The 25,637-nt window shown below is 35.8% G+C and overlaps 3 protein-coding genes across 3 annotated transcripts in view; all 3 read right to left on the bottom strand.

The window, feature by feature from the left end:
- LOC113073603 (protein Shroom3-like) overlaps nucleotides 1-1,212 on the bottom strand; it is a 35,611-nt gene extending 34,399 nt beyond the window's left edge. Inside the window, exon 1 of the mRNA XM_026246416.1 lies at nucleotides 205-1,212. Within this exon, the coding sequence (XP_026102201.1) occupies nucleotides 205-351 (147 nt within the window). The 5' untranslated portion in view covers nucleotides 352-1,212. The remainder of the gene's footprint in view (nucleotides 1-204) is intronic.
- A 10,178-nt stretch (nucleotides 1,213-11,390) lies between these two features.
- Nucleotides 11,391-15,221, bottom strand: LOC113073602 (uncharacterized). Its single transcript, XM_026246415.1, has 2 exons — nucleotides 14,766-15,221; nucleotides 11,391-13,394 (listed from the first exon to the last, which is right to left on the bottom strand). Exons 1-2 carry the CDS (start codon nucleotides 15,028-15,030, stop codon nucleotides 12,019-12,021), a joined length of 1,641 nt encoding a protein of 546 aa, XP_026102200.1. The 5' UTR covers nucleotides 15,031-15,221; the 3' UTR covers nucleotides 11,391-12,018.
- A 3,264-nt stretch (nucleotides 15,222-18,485) lies between these two features.
- LOC113073598 (urokinase plasminogen activator surface receptor-like) lies at nucleotides 18,486-20,689 on the bottom strand. Its single transcript, XM_026246411.1, has 5 exons — nucleotides 20,640-20,689; nucleotides 20,448-20,552; nucleotides 20,020-20,151; nucleotides 19,684-19,791; nucleotides 18,486-19,587 (listed from the first exon to the last, which is right to left on the bottom strand). Exons 1-5 carry the CDS (start codon nucleotides 20,686-20,688, stop codon nucleotides 19,385-19,387), a joined length of 597 nt encoding a protein of 198 aa, XP_026102196.1. The 5' UTR covers nucleotide 20,689; the 3' UTR covers nucleotides 18,486-19,384.
- Between the last annotated feature and the right edge of the window lie 4,948 nt (nucleotides 20,690-25,637).

Below are 25,637 nucleotides of genomic sequence, written 5' to 3'. Positions count from 1 at the left end.
ACACCCTCTCTGGCATCTTACATTCACAAATTTCATTTCACTTCCAGCCACAAAGCATGAATCCCTCATTATGTTTCTCTCTGGCGTATAGGATAACATGCTGACTGACACATTGTGACCCTCTGAGGGCTGAAGCTGTTATATTCAGTTGACAGACACACACTTTCATCATCTGAAAGACAGGTGAGTAAGGTGATACTTTACCTTCGATATGATTAACGGCTCGTCGTGTTCAAGCCCACCTTTGAGCGTGAAACCCCAGGGCGCTCCACCCTGCAACTGAGCCTCGACGAACACGAACTTTCCCTTTTGGATCACGGCACTGTTGCTGCCTGGAAAACTAGTATCCATCGCTGGAATGTAGCGGGAAAAGAATGGACGAGGTCGCCGCTTAGTAACTCAGTCAACCAATAATCTCCGTCCAATGATATGATGGGTCATTTCCTCGAATTACTTCATTCGGGATAATTTAACAATCCTTATTCTTGCTTCTTAGTCCTGATGTTAACTTACATCCCTTACGTTACGTTACCTGCCGGTCAGATTGAACGACACCACAACTTTTCCAGCCTTTCAAAATAATTTACATTCGCAAATAAGCAGTCAAATCTGATTTCATGTACCACTTTTCCGGGCAGTGGTCTCACTTTTAAACTCCGTTTGTCAGCCCTTGCTCGCTTCCGACTTCATTTTTACATCACAATAGAATTTGATTCATTTCACTGCGTCCAAAGACAGAGCGCTCGCGCCCGCCGCGCGCTCAGATTCCTGTCAGGAAGAAAAAGGTCCTGCGCGAGCTTCCGAAATCATCGAATCGGTGCGAACCCGCGTTTCAGCTTTTAAAATACATAGTATTGAAGTTTTCTTTTCTTGTTGATGCGCTGAAACTCTCCGCAGCCACGGATGAGGGAGTCTGTGGTCGACCCCCCGACACCCACCTTACTCCAGTTCATCGGAATCGCGGTGACGCGCATGCGCGAACTGTCCAAACCGCTCTACCAGAGTGAAATAATACAACAACCCCCGAAATCACGTAACGTTACTGTCTACGACAGATACTGCTTGACATATTGTAGTCAAATCACCACTTCATCCTCCCACATTATGCAGAGAAAACATAAAAACAGACAGACTCTAATAACAAGTCTGGTCAAGTCACCCGATTCATATTTCGAAGGACTTTGCACGCATTCTGCTTTTCTTTCTCTCAAGGAGTGTAGAAAAATACAGTACAACTGGTTCACTCAAAGATTTGGATGAATGCATTTGACTGGAGTCCTTACCCGCAGCTTAACTGTTCAAGAAGGGAGTGGATATCAAGTTTTCTCGGCTCAGACATTAACGGTTACATTTAGGTTTAACATTTCTACCGTTCTAGAACTGGCCTTAAATGTTCCGTAAGCGATTTGAAAGCCAATCATATATCGCCCGTGTTATCTGACAGATATTACTGTAATAAATGTCTCTGTTTCTTTGACAATCATAGACTACTCTGTGAACTGGATTCACACATACTGCAGCGGGCCGCCCTTTTTTACCCAATCACGAACGCCCTCTACCTGTCAATCATTTTGCGCGTCCAGGTTTGCTGACATGAGGTTTTCTGACAATGTTTTTATGGGCGGGGTTATAAAGAAAGGGGGTGTGGTTGCACGTATTGGAGTTTTTTAATCCTAGCGTCATTTTGTAGGCCAAAAGACATTTTCCATAGTTTTTTTTAAGAATCTCAAATTTCCGTTCGTTTTTAAAATAGATTTTCATGTTTTGTTATTATTATTATTATATCTAAACTCTTCACAATTGTACATCAAATATGATTGGGTGTAATTTGTTATATTTTTATTCATAAATCATATTGCTATTCTAAAAACCCATTGGAATTTGGCTCAGAAATGCAATTGGTTTTGTATAATAGGGAACAGTTTCTTTTTTTCTTTTTTTGCTGACTTTAGCTAAATGTCTGAAATCATTTGCTGCACATTTAAAATGTAAATAAATAAAACTTTGCAACATGCAAAGGGTTTAAACCTATGGCAGTGAAGTTATGTGCCCGCGCTCTTGTGCTGTTTAAAGTTGACTGATGATACACTGAATCAGTATGCTTCAAATATAAAACAGATGTCTAACTTTTGCCCAACATTCTGGGGTGTTAAAGCAAAAGCATCTGGAAATGTAAAAATGTGGTTTAAAAGGTCAAGATATGCGAGTTTTGTTTACTTTTTCTTTATAAAATGGATTTCGATTTTCAAATTAATATACCGAAAACTTCATTTAAGTTAATGTTGACACTGTAAAGTAGAAAGAGCTGGAAAACCATGGTAAATATGTCATTTGTATTTATTCAGGACAACCCTGACCTATTAATCATCATCTTAACCTGTTTTTTCTTGTCTTTACCAGCAGCAGCTGCAAGATCTGACCTTGGTTATAAATAAAATAACACTCCTGCAGGGCAAGTTTTACCCATACTTTATTTTGGCCTCCTTAATTATTGAAATTGTATTACTCCAGGTATTCATCATAGAAAAGCATGTTCAGTTTTGTTTTTGAGGTGTTGCAGGGTCTGACTCCCTTTTTTGGAAGCATGATCCTCAAGTAAAAATGTCAAAATATTATACTTTCTGTAAATGCAAGATCAGTTTAGAACACAACTAACTGTGAACCCCCCCCCCCCCCCCTTTTTTTTCCTTCATAAAAACTAATTTTTGAAGTTAGAAAGAACCTGTCTCTGTTTTGGTTTCTCAGTAAAACATTTTCCTGTACTTCTTTCATGGTCACTGAAAGCTCCAAAGGTACCTTTCATCATTACAATAGCACACCTGCGGCATAGTGTAACAGGTGTGGCTACTGAGGCAGTCTAAAGACACATCTGAACATGTTTACCAATGACATCATACCTATGAGGTAATTTCCTGATGTCTAACTTACAGAAACAAACAAACAACAGAACAAAACAACTTGCAGAACCCCTTTGCACATGATGTTCTTCAGAGCTGGCACACATACCCCGTTGGCATACATGGATGAAATGCTAATAGATTTTTGCGGAATGTAACTCACATGAAACTTTAAAGTGCTTTAGTGGTCTACTCATAATATAAATACCATTCTGTAATACATGCAAGTGGTTGACTCATTTAAGGACCATCTTCTTACGTGATGATATTCTCTATCAACACATCTGGATTTTTTCATTTGTTATATAGATGTTCAGGAGTGAGAGTGTTTTGACAGACTAATAGCATAAAAGAGTGTTATATTTTTCCATAGTTTATAATTATGGGAAAAATATACACAACCTCAAGCCCAGGGGCGGATCTAGAAAAATATTGATGGGGTGGCGAGAAGGGGGCAGGAATTTTTGAGGCGTGGCAACATATGGCAGATGTATATATACTGAATTTAGTCACAGTTATCACAGTTTGATGATAAATATATGTGCACACTACAAAAGGACACAGGCTCTCATTTAGAAACTTAATCTCATGCAATCAATGTCTTGCATTTGAAACAGTTCATATAAGGAATAAGTGACCATACCCCATAAGCACCACCACACTCACTAATGCATACAGTATGCATCAACATGTCATTAAGAGCATTATAAAAGGTTCAGTGTCATCAATATGTCAGTTTATTATAAGAAACACAAGACTATAATAGCAATGACATTTCCAGCAGACTCAACTGATTTTCTACTGTTTAGTGTTTTTTTTTTTTTACCTAAATGATTTATACTTTATTTTAATATATTTAAAAAATGTATAAGGTGTGCATTGTAGCTGACACCTAAATGAACACATTACAATTTTTTTAAACACTGAAGTCTTTCTCCTCAAATGCTATTGAGTTTTAAATTTGCATTTGAGCCCATGTGAAAGAGTAGCATAATTTTCATATGATTAACAGATTATTTTAATAAATATCAAACATTTAATTCAATTGTGCTTTATAGCTGACACCTACATGAACAATTACAGTTGTTTTTATGACTATAAGTCATTCTCCTCAAATGCTACTGACGTTAGAAAAGTGTATACCAATATCGCATGTAACTTTAGAGACTGTCCTTAAATTTGAGACTCGTCCAACATCCAACTTCAAGCCAACTTTATGTCTGTTTTTTTTTTTTTTTTTTTTTTTACTTTTAGTTTCCTTTTCTCTTCGCTGGATTGGATTCATCCATCAATTATGAACATTCAGACGCAAACATGAGGTGGGAGCGGTCGCGAGCGTGAATGGGAGAATGGAGGAAGTTTTTTTTTTTTTTTTTTTTGGAGCAATGGGATGGTGCCCCCTATGGAAATTGGTGCCCTAGGCAGATTGAGTCATGTTCGGGAGTTCGGAGAGGGATCGCGAATCATTTGAGTCAGTTTGGGGATCGCGAATCATTTGAATCAGTTCGGGAGTTCGTAGCGGGATCGCGAATCATTTGAGTCAGTTCGGGAGTTCGGAGCGGGATCGCGAATCATTTGAGTCAGTTTGGGGATCGCAAATCATTTGAATCAGTTCGGAGCGGCTTCGCAGATCATTTGAATCAATTCGAGAGTTCGGAGCGGGTTCGCGAATCATTTGAGTCAGTTCGAGAGTTCGGAGCGGGATCGCGAATCATTTGAATCAGTTCGGGAGTTCGTACCGGGTTCGCGAATCATTTGAGTCAGTTCGGGAGTTCAAAGCGGGTTCGCGAATCATTTGAGTCAGTTTGGGGATCGCAAATCAGTTGAATCAGTTCGGGAGTTCGGAGCGGTATCGCGAATCATTTGAGTCAGTTTGGGAGTTCGGAGCGGGTTCGAAAATCATTTGAGTCAGTTTGGGGATCGCAAATCATTTGAATCAGTTCGGGAATTTTCCAATTGCTGCCAACTGGGGTGGCAGCAGGGGTGGCAAGGCTTTCTTTAAGGGTGGCATTTGCCATGCCATCCCGGTAGATCCGCCCATGCTCAAGCCATCCAAAATGTACTGTAGATAATTTTGGAAATTTAGTTATCCATCACTTGCTCACCAGAGGATCCACTGCAGTGAATGGGAGCCGTCGGAATGAGAGTACAAACAGATTATAAAAACATCACAACAATCCACACAACTCTAGTCCATTAATTAATGTCTTTTGAAGTGACAAACTGTGTGTTCCTAAGAAACAAATCTATAGATATTTTTAACTTCAAACCATTGCTTCCATTTCCAGCTGAAATACAAATCTTCTATGCATAATATTGCTTTCTCTAGTAAAAAAGTAATTTCATCTGAATCATGGGAGAAATGTGCACAGATTAAACATCATTTACAGAGGGTGGATTTTGATTTGAGAGGACAATAGCAGATTTTTTTTTTTTTTTTTGAGGAAGCATTATAATGGATTGTGGATTCATATTTTAGTGAAACTGAAATACAAATACGCAGGTTTTCACTTCTCAATACATTAACTAATGGAATAGAGTGGTGTAGATTACTTGTGGATTATTGTGTTGTTTTTCCTCAGCTGTTTGGACTCTTATTCTGACGGGACCCATTCACTGCAGATGATCCATTGGTGATGGAATGCTACATTTCTCCAAATCTGTTCCCATGAAGAAACTCATCTTCATTATAAAATGGTTTGAGGTTGTACATTTTCATTCTTGGTGTAACTATTCCCTTAAAAAGAATATTCAAAGTATTCAAATAAGAGCCAAAAAGTGTTCTCTAAAAGCTGAAAGGAACATTCTCCCACACATGAAGACCTTGCTCTCATTTGGAGCAGAGGGAGGTTTGAGTTGCCCCAAACAACAGTTAGTGCTGAGACCATCAGAGGGCGCTAAACACACATGTAGAACGCTAATTTATTCCAGTTTTGAGCTCGAGAGATTTAATAATTGCACACTGAAGCATCCGACATGATAAAGCCCACCAAAAACGTTTTTACAAACTCCTACAAGCCCAGGCTTTAATTTTCAAATCTGGACTGACCTATGTGTGGGTGGTCTCTTTACAGTGTCTAATTTTAATACAAACACGTTTTCTAAATGTTTAAAGTGCATAATTAAATTCGGATTTGATGTTTAATTTGATTCAAATGTTTATGAGTGCAGATAATAAACAGTGGCGTTACAGAAGACGGCTGGTTTTCCTGTATTTCTGTAAGGCACACAAACACATGCTCACCGCCTGCATGCTGAGAGGTGCTGAGAGTTTGCCAATTAAATAGCATTGGTGTTCAAAGCTTCTTAGAAACAGTATCGCATTGCATTGATACAATAAACAGTATAATAAACAAAAACACACACTTAGCAGTAATAAACATATGTACATGCGAGTCATAATACACTCTAAACACTTCTCTATTTGAATATGTTTTAAAATGTATTGATTCCTTTGATCAAAGCTGAATTTTCAGAATTATTAATCCAGTCTTTAGTGCATTATCCTTCAAATTAAAAACATTTCATTTCACAATATTATTGTTTTTTACTGTATTTTTTCAAGTAAATGCAGCCTTAATGAGCATAAGAAACAAACAAACAAAAACATAAAAACAAATGTTTGACTGGAAGTATAAAAAAAAGAAGAAGGAAAAAACAGATTAGCAGGTGGATTTGTGGACTTTAACCTAATTTCACTGCATGTAAACACTGATGTGCATGCATTATGAGCATGACTGTTGTGTATTGATTGCTGTGATTTTGCCAAGTAAGACATGATCCTGGATCAACATTATTGTCCTAAAATAAAGACTTAACCCATTCCCTACCCCGAAACCCCTACCCATTAATTTATTCCTAAAATCAGTGGGAAATGATAACTGATTAACAAGGGTGTAAGAAGCACCTAACCCTGGTTGTAAGCCTAAAACAGATATTTTCTGAAAAGTTATATCTCAGTTCTGATTAATTGATTGGAATGTTGTTCCAGGATCAACAAGGATGTTGATCCAGGAACATGTTGTACTTGGTGAAATCACACTTGCCGTTATATATTAACATCAAAATGAGAAAATCTAAATCAGTCCACATCTAATAGTTTAATAGCTGAATTTTTTAACCCATATCAGCCGACCTCTTGGTTAAGACACGTGATCACAGTGTGCTCAAACAGTTCAGTGAAATCCTAATCCATTCAAAAGCCACTAAGTCAATGAACTTTTATAAACTCAAATGATGAAATCCCTGCACTTCCTTTTCGCTCTGAAATGACTTCAGCTGCATTAGCCTCTAATGCATCAGTATTTAAATAAGCTACGAAAACGTAATTTTGCATTGAAGTTCTGCACCATAATAACATGATAAAAGACAAATACAGAGGTGTTGTGGTGTAATAATCAGGTTAGAGCATGTCTTTCACTATAACCCAGTAAAGGCCATCAGTGCTGTGGTCCTGGGAGTCTATTTCTGTTTTCTGGCCTTTCATACACTATCCTTTTATAGCACGGTCTGTTGAAGGGCAACAGCAGTCATGTGGCTATAGCAGTATGAGAGAGAGATATGTTTTATTAATAGTCTCAAGTGCAGCAAATTTCCATTAAAACCTGCAATGCTGGGGTGTTTATATGGAGGCACATCCACATTAGAGTTTGTGTGTGTTAATAACTGACCTTTGGGATACAAGGAGAGTTTGTTAACCCCTATGCCTGCAGTCCTATGATATGATAGATCCAACGATATCATACACTACCATTCAAAAGTATGGGATCTGTATGATTCTGCAAGGATGTATTAAATTGATCAAAAGTGACAAAAAGGTTTTTATAATGTTACAAAAGATTTCTAAGAACAAAACAAAGGATCCTGAAAACAAGGCACCAGTTTTCACAATAATATTAAGCGGCAAGAACTGTTTTCAACATGTTTTTTTGAGCAGCAAATCAGCGCATTTGAAAGATTTCTGAAGGGTCATGTGACACTGAAGACTCGAGTATAGTGATGCTGAAAATTCAGCTTTGCATCACAGGAATAAATACAATTTTAAAATATATTCAAATAGTAAACAGTCATTTTAAATTGTAATAATTTTTCACAACATTACTGATTATACTGCACGTTTGATCAAATAAATGCTGCCCTGGTGAGCAAAGGTCTTGGTGAGACATCTGGATAGAGAGGTCAGAGGTCAAACACTGCAATACAAACCCTGCAACCTTTGCATAGATCTAAACGGTCATACTTTGTCATATGATACATAAAATCCCCTTTGGCTTTATGTCAGAGTCCTTCTCTGGTGTCAGTCGGTTGTAAATTTTGTTGGTCATCACAGAATAAAGTGAAGCCTGAAGGGTGTAAATGAGAAATCTATTAACAGCAACAGCATTGAACTCTTTTTCTTGTTTAACACACACACTTTAACACCTTTCAAATAAACACACCGCCTGTGGATCAGAAACAAGAGAATAATGCAAACTAATTCAAACTCCATTCAAACTGTCAAATTAACAACTTGCATTATAGCTCTTGCTATTTCGTCCATTTATGTTCATGCATTTGGCAGATGCTTTTATTTGAACTGACTTACATTGCATTCAATGTTTTCAGTTTATAATGGTTATTCCTGCTGATAAACATGCTTAAACTAGCTCAAAGTAAGTTTGCAGGTCTGTTGGGTGGATGGTCTCTTAGCCATTCAAACCAATGAAGCAGACTGGCCTGAGCAGTGAAAACAAACTTGACTTCTCTCTATGGCCACTTCAAGCTGTTTTAAACATTGTCATCTACAGGAATAAATTAGGCCACTGAAAGCTAAACCTGTTTTAGACTAAAGTCAGAAGGCCGTTCTCTCTGAGGAGGGCTGGGATATTCAGAGATGACCCCCTTTCTATCTCTGTCTGGAGCCTTCATCAAGACTCTCTGTAGATGAATTATGAATTTATGAGTTCTTTTGAGCTTTTGTTCAAGAATCCTAAGAAAAATCTATCACATTTCCTGTTATCAGAACATAATAATAATAATAATAATAATAATAATAATAGCAGCAAATCAGCATGATTTCTGAAAGATCATGTGACACTGAAGACCGGAGTACTGATGCTGAAAATACAGCATTGCATCACAGGAATAAATTGCATTTTACAAAATATAAAAAAGAACAGTTTTTACTTTTTACTGCATTCAAATAAAAGTAGAGACTGAGCAGAAGAGACTTCTTTCAAAAACAAAAAATCTTACCGCCCATAAAAACTGAACAGTTTAGACATTTACAAGTTCCAGACCGCGTTTCATTTGCTTTGACTGGGCATATATTTGTCTAAACTAACTTGTTTTTCATGTTTAGGCTCTTTATCTCTCTCTTTTGTTTGAGTTTGCTCGTATTCTGACCTTAAATAACTCCTCTTTTGTGGTATAATAAATGATTTACAGGCCTGTGCTCTGAGCTCTGGCATCTCATAACGGCACACATGCTCTAGATCTGTTTAGATGTCACACAAACTGAACACAGAAATTCTTTGTGAAAAAAAAAAGAATACAAGGAATGCAATGATGTCATAAAGAAGAATATGAAATCTTGCATACATATATAATGTTCCGTCACATGTCTCAAGCTTCCTTTGAACTCATAAACACCGCAATACAAGGCTGTCAGTGAAGAGGAGATGATTCATTTCCCATTGATTTTCATTATAACAGCAGAGGCAGCAGTTTATGGTATTTATCATAATGTCCGTACATCAAGGATACCAAAAAACATTCGCTTTCAAGCCAAATTGTATGTTCAGACTTGGCTAAGAAAGTGAAATATTCACATTTGTGTTCTTCTGTATGCATCTGTTCAACCTGTGCCTGAAAGATAAATATCATCTTATCGAAAGGAAAGATTGTGTCAATTTAAAAATTCAGTTTTTGCTTACAGTGGGGTATATTGTGCACAGGACAAGGACTCATTGTCAATATAATAATTTATTTTATTGAATTAAGCCATTTGCTGAGTGACATTTACTGATTGACAGTTAAACACATGTTTAAAGGTCAGAAACAGTTTTACACCTGGATTTCACAGAAGAACAATTAAAGCCAAAAGACAAATAAACGTTTAATCAAAAGTTTAAGCAGCAAAAGTTTTAAGGCAATCATCGTGAAACAATAAAACAATAATGAATTGCTATGTAAACTAAAAATCATTAAATCTCTGTAAATAATTCGAGTCTGCTACATGCAGTTGACAGTGATGCAAACAAAGCTACAGTGATGTCGTCAGCAGGAATGCTGATGTCATTGTTACTGATTCTAAATGATGTAATAGAATTAAAGGGACAGCAGCTGTTAATGAAAGGCTGTATGAGGACAGTACAGGCTGGGATTTGGGGTGATTAAGCTGATTTTATGTCAGCGTTTAACAGATTGAGTAATAGCAGGATGCCAAACTGCCATACAAAGCAAACTGTGTTTTTGGCTGGTGGGTGTTTTGCATTGCTCAAGCAGTTCATTTACAGTTCACAGCATTTCACTATTGGAAAATCATATCACAGGCCTGAAAGATACTCTATGCAAGTACATGAACGCTAAAGTTACTAGTAATTCAAACTGAAATGAATGTAAAATGCTGCTTTTGTATTTTCAGTGTCGCATTCGATCACATTTGAAGGAAACTGAGCTTGCTAATGCAATCAGGGATGCAAAATATGTAGAGTGGGACACTTGCATAGAGTATGTTTCCAGATAAGTGATATCATGAAAAGATCAGTGCGATTCTTGCAACATTTTTGATTAAAATAATTGTTCACACACAAACCATTCAGAAAAGCTTTAAAAAAAACATGTTTCAATCTCTGGAAGCATTAGGATTTTCCTTTATACATGAAAGACAATACTTTTTTTGTGGATTTTCTCAATTTTGGTAAATTGCTGTTGCAGGATTACAGTTTTATGGGCAGACACTTTCAGTACAATTGGATATAATCAACACATCTTTTATTGACATAAAAAAATGCATATTTGTAATATTATAATCTTATTGCTATAGTAACAGTTCCACAGCCTCATGCTTTAATGTAATAATTCCGTAACAATTAATAATATTACAATATAATCATACATATTGGATTTCAATAATGCACTATGGATTGTTATTGCTGTATAGAGTTGGAAGAAGAGGACTGCATGATTTGGGGGAAAACTATTTTAAATGTCATTTAAAAATTTAGGTTTAATGTGCTGCACAATATTGATTATATATCACAATAACTATAAAATAATAAAGCTAATAATAATAATAATAATTGATATTATTATTAAATAAAAACCCAAAATGTACAAAAAAATAAAATAAAAATAAGAAATATTAGTATTGTACGGAGCCCCGCACATGGCATGCAAGGAAAAAAATTGTAGGCTAAAGCGTGTGCACGATTTACTAAATAATTCCCATGATTTACAAATTGTGCACACAATTTACTAATTAATTCCCTCAATTTATAATTGTGCGCATGATTTACTAATTAATTCCCTCGATTTACAAATTGTGCACACGATTTACTAATTTGTTCCCTCGATTTATAATTGTGCGCATGATTTACTAATTAATTCCCTCGATTTACAAATTGTGCACACGATTAACTAATTAATTCCCTCAATTTATAATTATGTGCATGATTTACTAATTAAATCCATCGATTTACAAATTGTGCACACAATTTACTAATTCGTTCCCTCGATTTATAATTGTGCGCATGATTTACTAATTTTTTCTCTCACTTTATAATACAAGAGAATGAATTAGTAAATTGTTCGCACAATTTAGCAAATCGAGGGAATGGAATAGTAATCGCGTGCACATTTAGGTACATCAAGGGAACGAATTAGTAAATTGTGTGCATGATTTATTTTTTTATTTTCATCTGCAGGGCTCAAAACTATTGTAATATTTCACTAACATAAAACATTGAATCTTTAAGAAAAATTATATAACAATAATGATTTTATTTTATTTTACAACCTTAAAGTTATAATACTAATATTTATGGCTGTCTTTATTTATTTACAGACAAACTTATCGTATCGTGATTTTCAGCTTTATATTGATTGATGGTGCAGCCCTTGAAGATATTCACCTCTGAGTTCAACAACATCCCCAGCACTTCTCAAGACAGACGTCTTCATCCTGGCTTGTTAAAAAGAGAGGTCGGTTTCCACACTCCTCCCATCGAGAGATCCTTCCGTCTTCCACCAGGACGAACTTCCACTCCACCTGGCTCTCCACAGGGAGGCTGATAGTGTTGGCCCAGAACCCGTCCTTGGCTGTGTGTAGTGGAACAAATCTCTTCCAGGCTCCCAATTCCTCCAGGCTCCCTGTAACAGCCACTATCTGACTTGGAGAGTATGTGATGTAGTGAATCCTGAAGGTTACGTTAACCGTTTGCGATAAAGGGGGAACAGTCGCTACTCTCTTATTAGCTGGTTCTTCATCATCTTTGGCTAAACCGGTCTTGACTTGCCCTTCTTTTTCTCGTTGCGTCTGTTTTTGTTCGGTTGCAGTTGGTGCAAGCCAAGGAAGATCTCTCAGCTCTGGTGCTCCAACATTTAGCCACTCATTATTGTCCATAATGGCTTCCATGATGCTGATCTCATCCTTTTCATGTTTCTTCTCTATTGTTGCACCCTCTTCATCAGTTTTCTTCTCTTGTGAGATGCTCATCTGTGTTGAAGACCCACCAATGAACGTATTATCTGCTTGGAAACCCGAGTAGTTCTGGAAGCCAAACCTGCTGCTGTGGTTGACCATTGTTTCCACAGCCGGGCTCAGGTTTATGGTGTCTGTGGCATAGCTTTCACTGTCAACCCAAGGCTGGCCTTTTATTTTCTCAACCGTATCTGTCTTCTTATCACAGCAACAGCGATCAAACTTATCTGTTTGTGGAAAACACCAATCATGATGGTCTTCGAACTTCTTGCTCGTGTCGTCCACTTCCTCCACAGTTGATGTCTTGATGTTTTCCTCTAACTGGATCTTACGGGCTTTGACTGAAGACGAATTGCTTTGAGTAATGACATGATCTTGATGTTTCTGATAAATGATCTCCCGAGCGCTTTCAGTTTCAGACGGTTCATCTGTCTCTACACTCGCAGACTTGTCAAGATATTCTTCTGTATCCTTCTTGACAGAATCGCGTTGGACGTCCGGCTGCGTCGAACCTACATTCACATCAGCCGAAACCTCACACCCACCACCACCATCATCATCATCACCATCATCCTCACGCTGAATATATTCCTCACACTCCGTGATTTCATCAGGATCCATTTCTAAACACTGATCCAGATCAGAATCTGTTTTATCTCCCATTTCAGGTTCCAGGTCCGTTAGAAGATCATCTGTGATCTCCTCCAAGTCCTTGAGAGTGCTGTCATTCAGGTCTTTCTCTGGTACCTCCGTAGGAAGGAGCATGCTGTCAGTGGATTCACTGCACTTCTTCTGCTTTCCATCCTGACATACTCCTAAAGGAGAACGAAAATGCATTATGTCACATGTGCTTCAAGTGATCAAACCTTTATATGCAAATTCTTTTTAGCAAAGAACAGTCTTTTGTATTGCTTTACCTATTTTTAATCCTTATTTTGACTCAAAATGTTATTGGTGAATTAATGTTGTCACTGGTTTTATGGTTGTAAACAATTTTGTAAGAAGAAAAACAGTTCATGGGAAAAGTGCAAGTCACTGTTTTTAAATGTTGATGACCTGCAGTTGAAGAAGGTTACTTAGTGAGGGACCTTGGTATGTAATGAATCAACCAAAAAGAAATACCAGTGCTTACAGAGCAGCAAAATAATAGTGTCTACGCCTTCGGCTCTATGAGATGAAATGCTGCATCAGAGCTGCCTTCAACTCTGCACTGTCACAACACTCGGTTCATCTTGTTTTCTTGGCAGCTGAACACGAGAGTCACTGTCAATCTATCAACCAACCCGCTAACTGCATGCACACGATTGTGGAATATAATAGCCGGGAAACATTCAGACAAGACAGGGCTTCTTTGCTGCCTTTGCAGTGTAAAGACCTGTTAAAGAGATGCAAGAAAGAAATGGCTAAGAACAATTCAGTGTGCTAATGAATGCGAGAAAAAAAACCCCCCAGACTGTTCAGACTGACATCTCAGCTGAATAATAATGTAAAAAAACCTAAAAACTCAAAGCTGCAGGTTTACAGTGTTGCAGGAAAAAAGTTTGGGGTCTATAAAACCAAGGCTGCATTTATTTGATCAAAGCCACTGTAGTAAAAAAAAAAGTAAAACCAGTAATATTGTGAAGTTGTTACAGCTTAAAATAATGGGTTTCTATTGTAATATATTTAAAAATGTTAAAAGTTGAATTTTCTGCATCATTACTCGTGTCACATGATCCTTCAGAAAATCATTCTAATATGATGATTTGCTGCTCTAAAGACATTTCTTATTATCATTAATAATGAAAATCCACTTGAAATCTCTTTTGTAACATTATAAAATACTCTAATGCCACTGTAAAAATGCATGCTCTGAGTGTGACCTAGATCTAAGTCTAAAATTATTCCAAACATGACGATATCCAAAATCAAAAACAATCAATCTCAAAAACCAGCCCTCTAATTTTATTTTTTTTTGTCAGCAAATGACCAAACTGAATGACATGCAGAAATCGAGTTTTCTGACTGGCCAAAACAGCGCGCGGTCCACGCACCAAAGCACCTTTCTGCAGTCTATGGGAGTCACGTTGACACGTGTGCTTTCTAGAATCAGTGACATCTGACAAATAATAGTGATATTTTATGTGTTACTGCAAAAAAAGTCTCGCACCATCATTTAGTCTGTTTCAACAATTGTCCGGTTTTACCTGTTGACTCGGTAGGGCGATCATCCCTCTCTCTTTTCCTCCTCCGAGACGTGCTTCCTTCTCCCGACGCTGCCTTCGTTTCATTCCCGTTATTCTCGTCACCCTTATCGCGCTGACCTCTAAAGGATCGGTAAATGAAGAGCGCGGCGCACACCGACAGCATGGCAATGATCCCCACGGTGACTACGGCACCGAAGCCACCGATCACATCCAGCAGGGAATGAAAATCGCGACGGTCCAGAACAATCGGTTTGCTGTTCTTCATGGTCGTCTTGTGAGCGAAGAGCGTCAATGTAGATGTGACGGTGAACGTGGCGCGGTGCGGGAGATCACTTCATTCTCAGCGCCGTGGGCGAAATGACCCTTTGATGCGGCAGAAGATGAAAATCAGGTGAGCACGCTGCCAATGAGCTCTCTCTCTCTCTCTCTCTCTCTCTCTCTCTCTATCTCTCTTTCTCTCTCTCGACCAATCGCTCTCTCGATCTATTTATATGATTTTTCATGGCGCATGTTCATTCATACTTTTAAAAAAAATGTAATTAATTAATTAATTTTTTGTTTATTAATATTATTATAATTATTATTATTTTATATACCTTTTTATGTCTTCTATTTTGTGCCAAATTGTTTTTACATTTTTGGATGGGGCTTTTTCAATCTTCTTATTTTTTACTCTTTAAAAATTATTATTATCTGCATTAGCCTATATATAAATTAATAATTATTTTCTGCATATTCTTATATGAAAGTCTTGAACCACAAGGTTTCTTTTTAAAAGTTTAAATATAAAATCTTATTTTTTTCAGATTTTTTTTTTCTGATAGATTTTTTTTTTTTGCATTCTTCCTTTATATTCATACTTTTTGGTTTATATTTTCTTAACATTTTTATGTTTTGTTTGTTTTAATTCTATTATTTATTTATTGCGTAAGTATTTTTTATTTTTTTTTTACCTCGCAGTTGTGCTTCTGTATATGCAATATTGCACACCTTACACCTAATAGAACATATTTGAATGCAATACTTACTTATTTATGAATTGCATTTCCCCTTTGATGGCATCCAGAATATAATTATATTTTATTTAGCAATTATGCCCCCCCTCCCCACTGCAGGAGTCACTCAGTCACGGTCAGTGCTGCTGATATGGTGGGTCTTTTGCTCAGAATGGGACAGTCAAAGTTCAGTTATTGATTAAATGTGGAACTCACTCTAGATTGAAATAAGCTGCACAAAAAATATCTGATATACTCTTATTGATCACACAGTAGCTTGCTTTCTGTGTTTTGATTTTGATTGTACAAGAGAAACAAACAGGTTTTTAAGAACCACTTTGATTGCTTTAGTAAAATATGTTAATATTATTATCACGTCAAGTGCACATGATTAGATTTGAGCTCAAACATACTATGGTACATAATGGTAATCATTTGATCTTTGCATCCTCTGATAAAACTAATTACATTTTCTACAACAGTCTTAATCCATTTATTGACCTGCTGACTAATATCAGTCAGGCCAATCAATAAGAGGAGTCAGTCACCAGGGGAGTTTAGAAGATTAAGAGTTTTTGGCTTGAAGCCAGTTTGTTTCAGTTGTTCAGCTTGTAGCTTCCACAAATGTAAAGGTGTTGTTGGTACAAGAGATCATCTGCTGCCGCCTGCTGGTAAATGATGCTTAAATTATTAGATGACAACATTAACAATATACTTAAACATGCTAGCAACATGTAAATGCATAGGAAAAATACCAGTAACTCCCAGCAAACAGCACTCTTTGTGTTTTCAAAACAGTCTGATGTTGTCTGGAGTAGTCTAATATGATGTGTTTGTTATTTTAATGGTGCTATTTTTATTTTTATTTGGTGTTTGTTATTTTTAAACTTTATTTTAAACCATGTTAAAATTTCAGATTAGCCAGTATAAAAGTTTGTCATCAGTCTTTATTTATCTAATTAAATTATGTTGTAAATATCAGCATTGTGTCAGCTATTATTGACCTTGCTCTCTAGATATTGCCAATCAAAAACATATCACTTGGCTAAAAACTTAATTACATATTTTAGTAGAGTGAAAGAAGTTCAGGTCTTATTAATTATAAATTAATTAATTAATGTATAATAGATGATGATATCCTCTGAACAAATTTCTTGTCTTATACATTCATTTATAAGCTTTATTGAAAATAAACCCAGAATAAATCTATCAGGGACTTTCTGAGGGGCATTTTTTTACCCGGAACTTTATTTAGTTCCTGTTTCCTGCGGTGGAAACACACCGAGTACCAGGCCAAAGTCCCTAGTTCCTGGGTAAAGTTCCTGCGGTGGAACGCGGCAATACATTCGAAATTATTCCCTTCTTCCATTCCATTTCCAGATTCTCACCTGTTGCATTAAAGCAGCGGCCTTTGAATATAATATATTTTTAAAAAATGCTGTTTTACCACAATCAATCTTTTTTATTCCCGCATGTGATTTTGCATAATTTTGACCGATGTTTAAGGAAATGTTGTGATGGGGTAGAAGCAGAAAATGAATCTCAACACATGACCTGACAGATATCATCACAGCCACACCCAAACACACTGAGAAGTCCATGTTTATTCGGAAAAAAGCTTTAAATGTTGATTTAAACTTGCTGTACGTTTACTTATGTATGAAAGTTTTCTCATCTAAAATGAATAGTAATAATAAAACAGTTAAGATGACATTTTTGTGATTGGTCCTATGATTTTTCTCTTGCAAACTAAAAAATAAAACACCAAAAAACTTCCTTAAACATCAGCTGCTATGAAAAATTCTGTGCGTGGGCAGAAAAGTTTTATTAAGGTGTACAAACATTTAAAAAGTAAATAAAATATAAATTATTAAAATTAGGATTTTATCTAACATGTAAAACATTTTTTAAATGTTGCAGATTTATGACTGATTATCACATACCTGTACAAAATAAAATTTCTTTAAAAACCACTAAAAACATCATACTGTGTTTAAAACAAAATACCTGTAAAATATTTAAGAGCAAATGATTAAATGAACAGAAAATTGATTCACTGTTTGCTCAGGTGATTATGTTTAGGGCTGTATACCGAAATATTGCTCAGCCCACTTAGTTGATTTAACAATTTTTTAAAAACTTTTTGTCTACACTCTAAAAAAATATTTAGTGGTTTTGTAAATATCACAATAATAAATAACTTATCCAACTTAATAAAATCTCTGAATATCACTAGAGAGATTGTTTGAGTTGGACATATCAAAATAAATGAGTAAATTCCAACATTTAATTTTGTCAAAAATGTTGTCTATTATTTAATAGTATTTAATAGTAAAATTCATTTTTGACTCAATATTTTGTTAAATTTTAATCAACATATTTGAGAATGGATAAATTATACTGATCAATTTCAAGAAACAGTTATTTCTTATTTCACCGGCAGCCATATCACCCTGGAGCCCAAGACCGGTTGCCCACTGAAGCTAAGCAGGGCTGAGCCTGGTCAGTACCTGGATGGGAGACCTCGAGAAAACTAGGTTGCTGCTGGAAGAGGTGCTAGTGAGGCCAGCAGGGGGCGCTCACCCTGTGATCTGTGTGGGTCCTAGCGCCCCAGTGTAGTGATGGGGACACTATACTGTCAACAAGCACCGTCCTTCGGATGAGACGTTAAACCGAGGTCCTGACTCTCTGTGGTCATTAAAAATCCCAGGATGTCTTTCGAAAAGAGTAGAGGTGTGACCTCGGCATCCTGGCTGAATTCCCCTATTGGCCTCTGACCATCATGGCCTCCTAACAGTCCCCCAGTGATTAATATTCATCATAAACATCTGAGATCGACCCCAGTTTCCATGAATTTTATCTGATCTCAGATCAGTTTTATAAATCTTTTGACAGTCTTCCATGGGGTTATAACCTGTTATCTGGTCCTCCTGAAGTAGTCTAATATAGTCTGATTGACGTTTTACGATTTCTGAGTAAAACCTTCAAATTTCAAGCTTTCAGACACATTAGTATGAAAGTTTTTCATTAAACATTATCTAGTTAAATCATGTTTATGAGCCATCACTGACCCTGCTCTCAAGAGATCAGCCATTAAAAGCATATCATCAGCCAGTAGTGTGGAAGAAGTACAACTCTTTATAAATCACTGTAATCCTCTTACTAATGTATAATAGATAATAATGCCCTTTTATTAACAGTAATAGAACAAATGAATAAATGTCATGTCTTATGCATGCATTGTAAGCTTTATTGAAAATAAACCAAGAAAATATAGTGAAAAAAGGTGATTTTTAGATTTTATTTCATTAAATACACAGGGCTATATATTTATTTCAATAAATCTGATTTTGTTCGCATTTTTTAATTTATCACACCAAATCACAGATAGTACAGAGGTGACACAAGCTTTATGAGTCGAGTAAATATTCAGTGAATATAAAGTAATTCATTTCAAAGCCTTAAATTTGTGTAGACGATGAATATATTTCAATTACTGGTAGTATATCATTTTAAATTCATCACACCAAATCAAAGACAGTTCAGAGAATTAGAACTTTATGTTTGTAAAGCTCACAATATTGTATATTTGCTGCAGCTGTAGAATGTGTAGATCTGCAGGATTCAGTGCAGCAGGATGAAGGAGAGCAGAGAACAGCAGAGGAACAGGAAGCTCTGAGTGACACCATTAGCACTGTTACACAGGTTCCCTGAACAACATGAGAAACTTTCTACACCAGGAATCAGTTGTGTGGCATCACAAAGAGATTTAGAGACACAGCCTTTTAAAGCCTGTGTCTGGACCCCAATAATGTCAAATGAAAAGACTGAAGAAGAAAACAGTTTGAGTCAGAGTCAAGTTGGCCACTGGTACATGAAATGTGTGTAAGATAATGAATCTTGTTTATTTTCCAGATTCTCACCTGTTGTATTAAAGCAGCGGTCTTCAGTTCCTGAACAGCTCACTGTGTTTGAGCAGGTATTCCCATCACAATAGTAACATTTCTTTCCATTGGGAGTGTTGCTGGGATCTACAGGAGGGAAAATAGATCCTTGTCTTATTGTGCACACAACATTTTAAGTCCTCATTGTAAAACATTTTTGTCTTTCCAGTCTTTCATTAAAAAGTAACATTTCACTTTGACTGTAAAACATTTGTTTTTGTTTGACGTCACATTCCTAATAGAAAATATAGTTCCATCTGATTTTTTTCTTGTTAAATGTTCTATAAACCGCTCTATTACATTAAAGTACAATACCTGGAGGATCTTGGTTGTTACAGAGATCAGTGTTACAGCACTGAGCAGAGACTCTTCCAATGCCGAGGTTGATGGATCCACTTGGACAGACAGACGGAGCACAACTTTTAAACTTCAATGTAGTACTGTTGACTGAAAACACATGAGTGATACAGAAATGAGCAGCTCAACTGAAGTTTATTTAGAAATTTGTCGACATAGGAAGTGTATCGAACAGTGTATCAAAAGTATTTTCAGAGATCTAACAAAGGTGTAAGACCACCAAAAAAAAAAATTTACATTTAGTGTTAATTTTTATTTTTAGACACAATTTTTATTCTATTTTCGTAATGATTTCAATAATATATGTAGAACATTCTAAGCGTGCAATTATAAATTCTGTCCAGAATAGAATTCAGTCAGTTATGAGTACATCACTCTGAACTTACCAGTAGCTGTTGCACTGAAGCAGTTGGTAAATTCACTGGAACACTGTTTGTTCTGGTCACAGGAACTCAACGGACTTATGCAGTCATAACATTTGAGAGAGTGTCCTTTAATAATCAAAAAGAGAGGCAGTGAGAGAGAGAGACATCTAATTTATACCCAGTAACATTACAGAAATTATTTATATTTTGTACCTCCAGTAAATAGGACGAACAGAAGAAGAACTGAGATTTGCAGGTCCATCTTTGATCAGGAGGTGAATGAGATAAGGTGCTTGTTTCAGAACTCATTTTATAGCTCATCAGACGGGGAAATGCGGAAATTTCACCCAGAAAATATGCATTCTCTCATTTTCTCACCCTTATGAAATTACATATTTAAGTATGACTTATTTCTTCTGCATTCCATACATTGACATGCAAAGGGGTCCAATGTTGTTCATACAGGTCGAACTCGTTTAGTTACAGTTTAATTAAAAAAAAATATTTCCTCAATCTTGATTGTAGACTTCATCTCAATACACTAATGTTTATGGTATGACCAACTTTAACATGATTGACAAAACCACGTAGGACAGTAATAGTTCCCATTCTCTTTCACTCAAAGAGACTGTTTGTCTTGTAATTATAATGAAACCCATTAAATTATAAAAATATGCGTGGGAAACAGCATGGGTGTTTTAGAGTCATTAATTGTCATGTTATTGTTTTCTTAAAGGTAATCCACATGCAACTCAACTTAAATTTGACACAAGACCAAAGAACAAATCGTAGTAAAAAGTACTTAACTAAAATTTGTGTGTAAACCTTTTCCTCGTCAAAAAGATTTCAATTTCAAAAGAGTACTTATTATGTACATGACATGTACTGTACAAACTGAATGTATTTTTTGGACTTGCATGTTAACTGGAATCAAATACAAATTTATTATTCTTTAAATGTATATTAAATGCAATTAGTTCAACTTTATAGTGTTTTTTGACCCACTTAAGCAAGTACATTTTATAATATGTAATTTCATACCGTTATTGTCCTTTAAATATGGTGAAAGTGTACTGAATGTGTAAAAGTTTAGATGTGTTAAGCCATGGTAAGAAATAATGGCATTAATAATACAGTCATTGACATACATTTTGTGCCTTGCCAAGTTTGCCACTTCAGAATTTGAAGATCATTTTTCAACGGGTTTCTATGGTATACTGAAAAACAATGATAAGAATATCATACGTTTTAAAGAATTTTATTGGCAAAAAAATATAATGAGTCAATATTTACAGTGTTGACCCTTGTTCTTCATAACCTCTGCTAATCGCTCTGGCATGCTGGACATCGGCTTCTAGGCCAAATCTTGACTGATGGCGATCCATTCTTTCCTTATTAGTTCTCAGAGTTGATCATAATTTGTGGGTTTTGCTTGTTCACTCGCTTTGACCACCGGTTCTCTATGGGATTGGGATCCAAAATTTCAATGTTATGATTTTGGAGCCACTTCTTTATCATTCTTGCTTTGTGGCAAAAACCAAATTGCTCATAGATCGTTGGAAGAAGTCACTTTTGTAGGTCATTTGATACCATTCTTTATTCCTGGCACTGTTTTTGGGCAGAATTATGAGAGAGCCCACTCCCTTGGTTAAAGAGCAACCCCACACATGGATGATCTCAGGAGGCTTCACTGCTGGCACAACACAGGACTCATGATAGCGCTCACCTTTTCTTCTCCGAACAATCGATTTTCCACATGTCCCAAGACATGATTATACTGGAGACACGATTCTGTAGCTGACTCCTCAGTGCTAGCAGTGTGGGAAAGGTTACTTTGGAAGTGTAATAGGTTACAGATTACAAGTTACCCTATTTAAAATGTATAAGTGTAATGTAGTGTAACTTTTTCAATTAGTTTATTAAAGTAATGTAACTGATTACTTTTGATTACACTTCAACCATGAAGTGTTCACACCATGAGGGGCGGACAAGGAATAAAATTTCAAACCAGGAAATCTCACGCTCATACACTCACAACAAATTCTGAAACATGGACAAACATATTTTTTTGCATGGACCTCACATACAGTAAAAAAAAGGTTTAAATCATTAGGTTGGGGACGTGCAAAATAATTAAAAGTTCTCCCCTGAACAGCAACATCAATTCCATTTTTCTTCCTCTATTATGACATTAATACGCATGATTTAACAAAACTACACTTTCTTAATTGTCAACATGTCAAAATGAGTACATCACTACAATATCTTTATAGAAAAATCATAATACTGAACATGAGTCATGCTTTTCCATGCTTTTATTAAAATAACCATGTTTTGGTACCAAGTACAGTAACCATGTTTTTTCATGTTTTCCGTAAGGGTGGTGTTGTTATCTGCCCTAGCTCCCCCTAAACCTATTACAAATTCTGACTATTTGTCAGCTAAATTACTACTGTAACATTACAATAGATAACGATGTCCTTTATACAGTATTTTGAGTGATGGTGAGCAATGGGCTGCTGCTGCTTAACTAAGTAAACAAAGACAAAACTACAGTAGCATCTTTACAGATGAAACTGACCTGCGCTTGAAACCCTGAACAGTAGTTTTGCTTCTCTGCTCCAGCTGTGCTCTTCAGTTCACTCCAGTCATGACTAACCGATTCATGATTTATATGAGATTTAATTATGAACCTCTTTCCTAGTTTCTTGATGATCCGGTAAATGGTTCTTTCAGGTACAATATTCTTTGTAGCAATTTCCTTGCATGTGAGGCCATTTTGATGCGAAGCGATGATGGCTGCATGTGTTTCTTTGGAGTTAAACATTGCTAACAAGAACACAATGATTGGAAGTGCTTCTTTCCTCCTTTTATAGCAATCAGTCTGCTCTTACAGTCTATTTAGTATGAAAGTGATTTTACCTGACTAGTACCTGACTCACACTTTAACGTGCTGCTGATATGATTAGTCAGTTAATGTTAGCTGATCATTTTGTGTCAGGATCCAAAAACTGATTAAAACTAATCTGATCACTCTACACAATAATCTAAAAACATTGTGAATGAACACCTCAACAGCTGAAGCAGCAAACTTTACAAAACACAACATTTATGTAACCTCAAAAACCTTTGGTCATGATTGTGCATCTTCTAAATATATGATTAAGTGACCCATAAATCTGTTCATTCAAAGCATTCCACCGTCTGCGGGACACTGCATGTTTTTGAGGGTGATCTTCATGACATAAAAAAACTAAAAAAAACTAAAACAACAACAAAAAAAGTCCCATATCTTTGGAAGGTTGAGATTTTTGTAATTTGATGCAAACTATTTTAAGATACAATCAACACAGAAGGTAGAATCAGTGTCTTTGTCAGTCTGCCAACAAGGGTTCATGCTATGATTATATCAGCTAATAGCTCCCAGCTATAGTCATCTGCAGGTATCGGTTTACAAAAGAAAATAGAATTTCCTCCTTTATAAGTGTCCTAAAAGTTCTGTTGAAAGTTGTATTATTCAGTAGCAGTAAGACAGTGATTCTGAGGTTTGTTCTGTTCAGGAGCAAGCCTCAGAATATCACCTTTCAAAAGACACCAGAACCATGCATTTAAGTGATTTAAGAACAGCATGCAATTTATTTGGCACATTGTGCAGGATTCATGTTTTTTACAATAAGGTTTTTAAGGGGTTAAAACCTTACTTTATTTCCTTCTGCTAATGTAAAGAATGTTTTGTAGAATAGTGACATTCTTGTAGATCAATTTTATTTTAATGCTGAGTAAATTCTATGGTAAATTTAAGTTAAACTTATAAGTTCTTGAAATTGTTTGTTTTGTTTACAAGGACTCTTTAAGTAAATACAGTATCAGAGTTATGTTCCCGTTGTTCCCATCATGCACTGGGGCATGAATAATTAAGGATAAATTCTACATTGTTTTTGTTTTATGGTTGACCCATTCTAACACTATTCACTGATTTTTATGTACCAACCTATTGAGGAACATATTGAGGTCTCTCTGTTCATTTTGGTAATAACTATGTTGAGTACACATATTTTTGTAAAGAAAATAATAAGCTGTTTATTTACATGTTTGAAAGTAAACCACATACTTAAATAGCATGTTTTCTTTTTCAACTCTGCCCTGCATGAGTAAAGAGTACAAACCATGACCAACCTTAAAATATGTAAACATTATATTTGTCGTGAGTGCGTCAACATTACATCTGCGCTCACGGTGACTCAAGTTCGATTCCCATCTCGAGGTTCGTTGCAGATCCTGCTTCTCTTTCTTCACCCAAAGCTTTCCTGTCGTCACTCTACTTTCCTATCCAAATACAAATGCACAAAAGCCCCAAAAATAACTTAAAAGAAAATAAATTACGCATTACGCATTAAATTCTATCAGACTATGTTAAATTTAATTATTTCCTTACAGAATTTAAGTAGTTTTGTAGTTTTAGTAGGCATATGCCTTAACGTTAACAGTTCAGAAAGAAAAAGCATGTGTATATTAAATCTTTTCTTGGTTCTTAAAGTGAAAGCAAACTAATAATGAATCTAATACTGTCAAAGAAAAATGCAAGTGCTCACTGCTTCTCACTAAATAATCTTTGTAACATCAAAGATTATTAATCTATATTTAGTTTTAAACAGTGAAGACTATACAGTTATTTACATTTCATTATTACATTTCTGTAGCATACCTTAAAAAATATTTTAGACTGAGCTGAAAAACCGGAAAACCAGTTTAATTAACTGTTTTAAAATTTATTGAACTTGTTATTGTTGTATTGTATTTATTTCTTGCTATTGCTTATAATTTGGTTACCTGTAGAAAAGATTTTTTGCACTGAAGCACTGAGTCCATAGTAGCAAACAGAATTGTTTGTCCAATTGTTTATTTTCTTTATTATATATATATATATATATATATATATATATATAAATTGTGTAGGTTTATTTTTTGTTGTTGTTGTGGTTGTGAATCTCCCAACTGAGGTACACGATGTGAAATTTCAGATAAATGTTCATGTTACATATTTTGGAAGCTTCTGAGTTAATAAAAATGTAGATGTATAATATCAAAATATCAATATATCAGTCAATATACTTCTGTATCGAATCGAATCATAATCGTATCGTAACATTTTTTGAGGTATCGGCAAATATTGTATCGCTAGGTATGAGAATTGATATTGTACAGTATCAT

The sequence above is a fragment of the Carassius auratus genome, unplaced genomic scaffold (genome assembly GCF_003368295.1).
Source record: "Carassius auratus strain Wakin unplaced genomic scaffold, ASM336829v1 scaf_tig00012443, whole genome shotgun sequence".
NCBI classification, from domain to species: Eukaryota; Metazoa; Chordata; class Actinopteri; order Cypriniformes; family Cyprinidae; genus Carassius; species Carassius auratus.
Note: the sequence above shows the minus strand (reverse complement) of the source record. Positions and strands in the feature narration are given on the sequence as shown.

Excerpts from the sequence above, each read along its gene's own strand:
- LOC113073602 (XM_026246415.1), bottom strand. The coding sequence starts at position 15,030 with ATGAAGAACAGCAAACCGATTGTTCTGGACCGTCGCGATTTTCATTCC. Across the intron at positions 13,395-14,765 it reads TCGCCCTACCGAGTCAACAG|GAGTATGTCAGGATGGAAAG; the intron begins GTAAAACCGGAC and ends GTTCTCCTTTAG.
- LOC113073598 (XM_026246411.1), bottom strand. The coding sequence starts at position 20,688 with ATGGACCTGCAAATCTCAGTTCTTCTTCTGTTCGTCCTATTTACTGGA. Across the intron at positions 20,152-20,447 it reads CTTCAGTGCAACAGCTACTG|TCAACAGTACTACATTGAAG; the intron begins GTAAGTTCAGAG and ends ATGTGTTTTCAG. Across the intron at positions 19,588-19,683 it reads CCGCTGCTTTAATACAACAG|TCTTTTCATTTGACATTATT; the intron begins GTGAGAATCTGG and ends TTTCTTCTTCAG.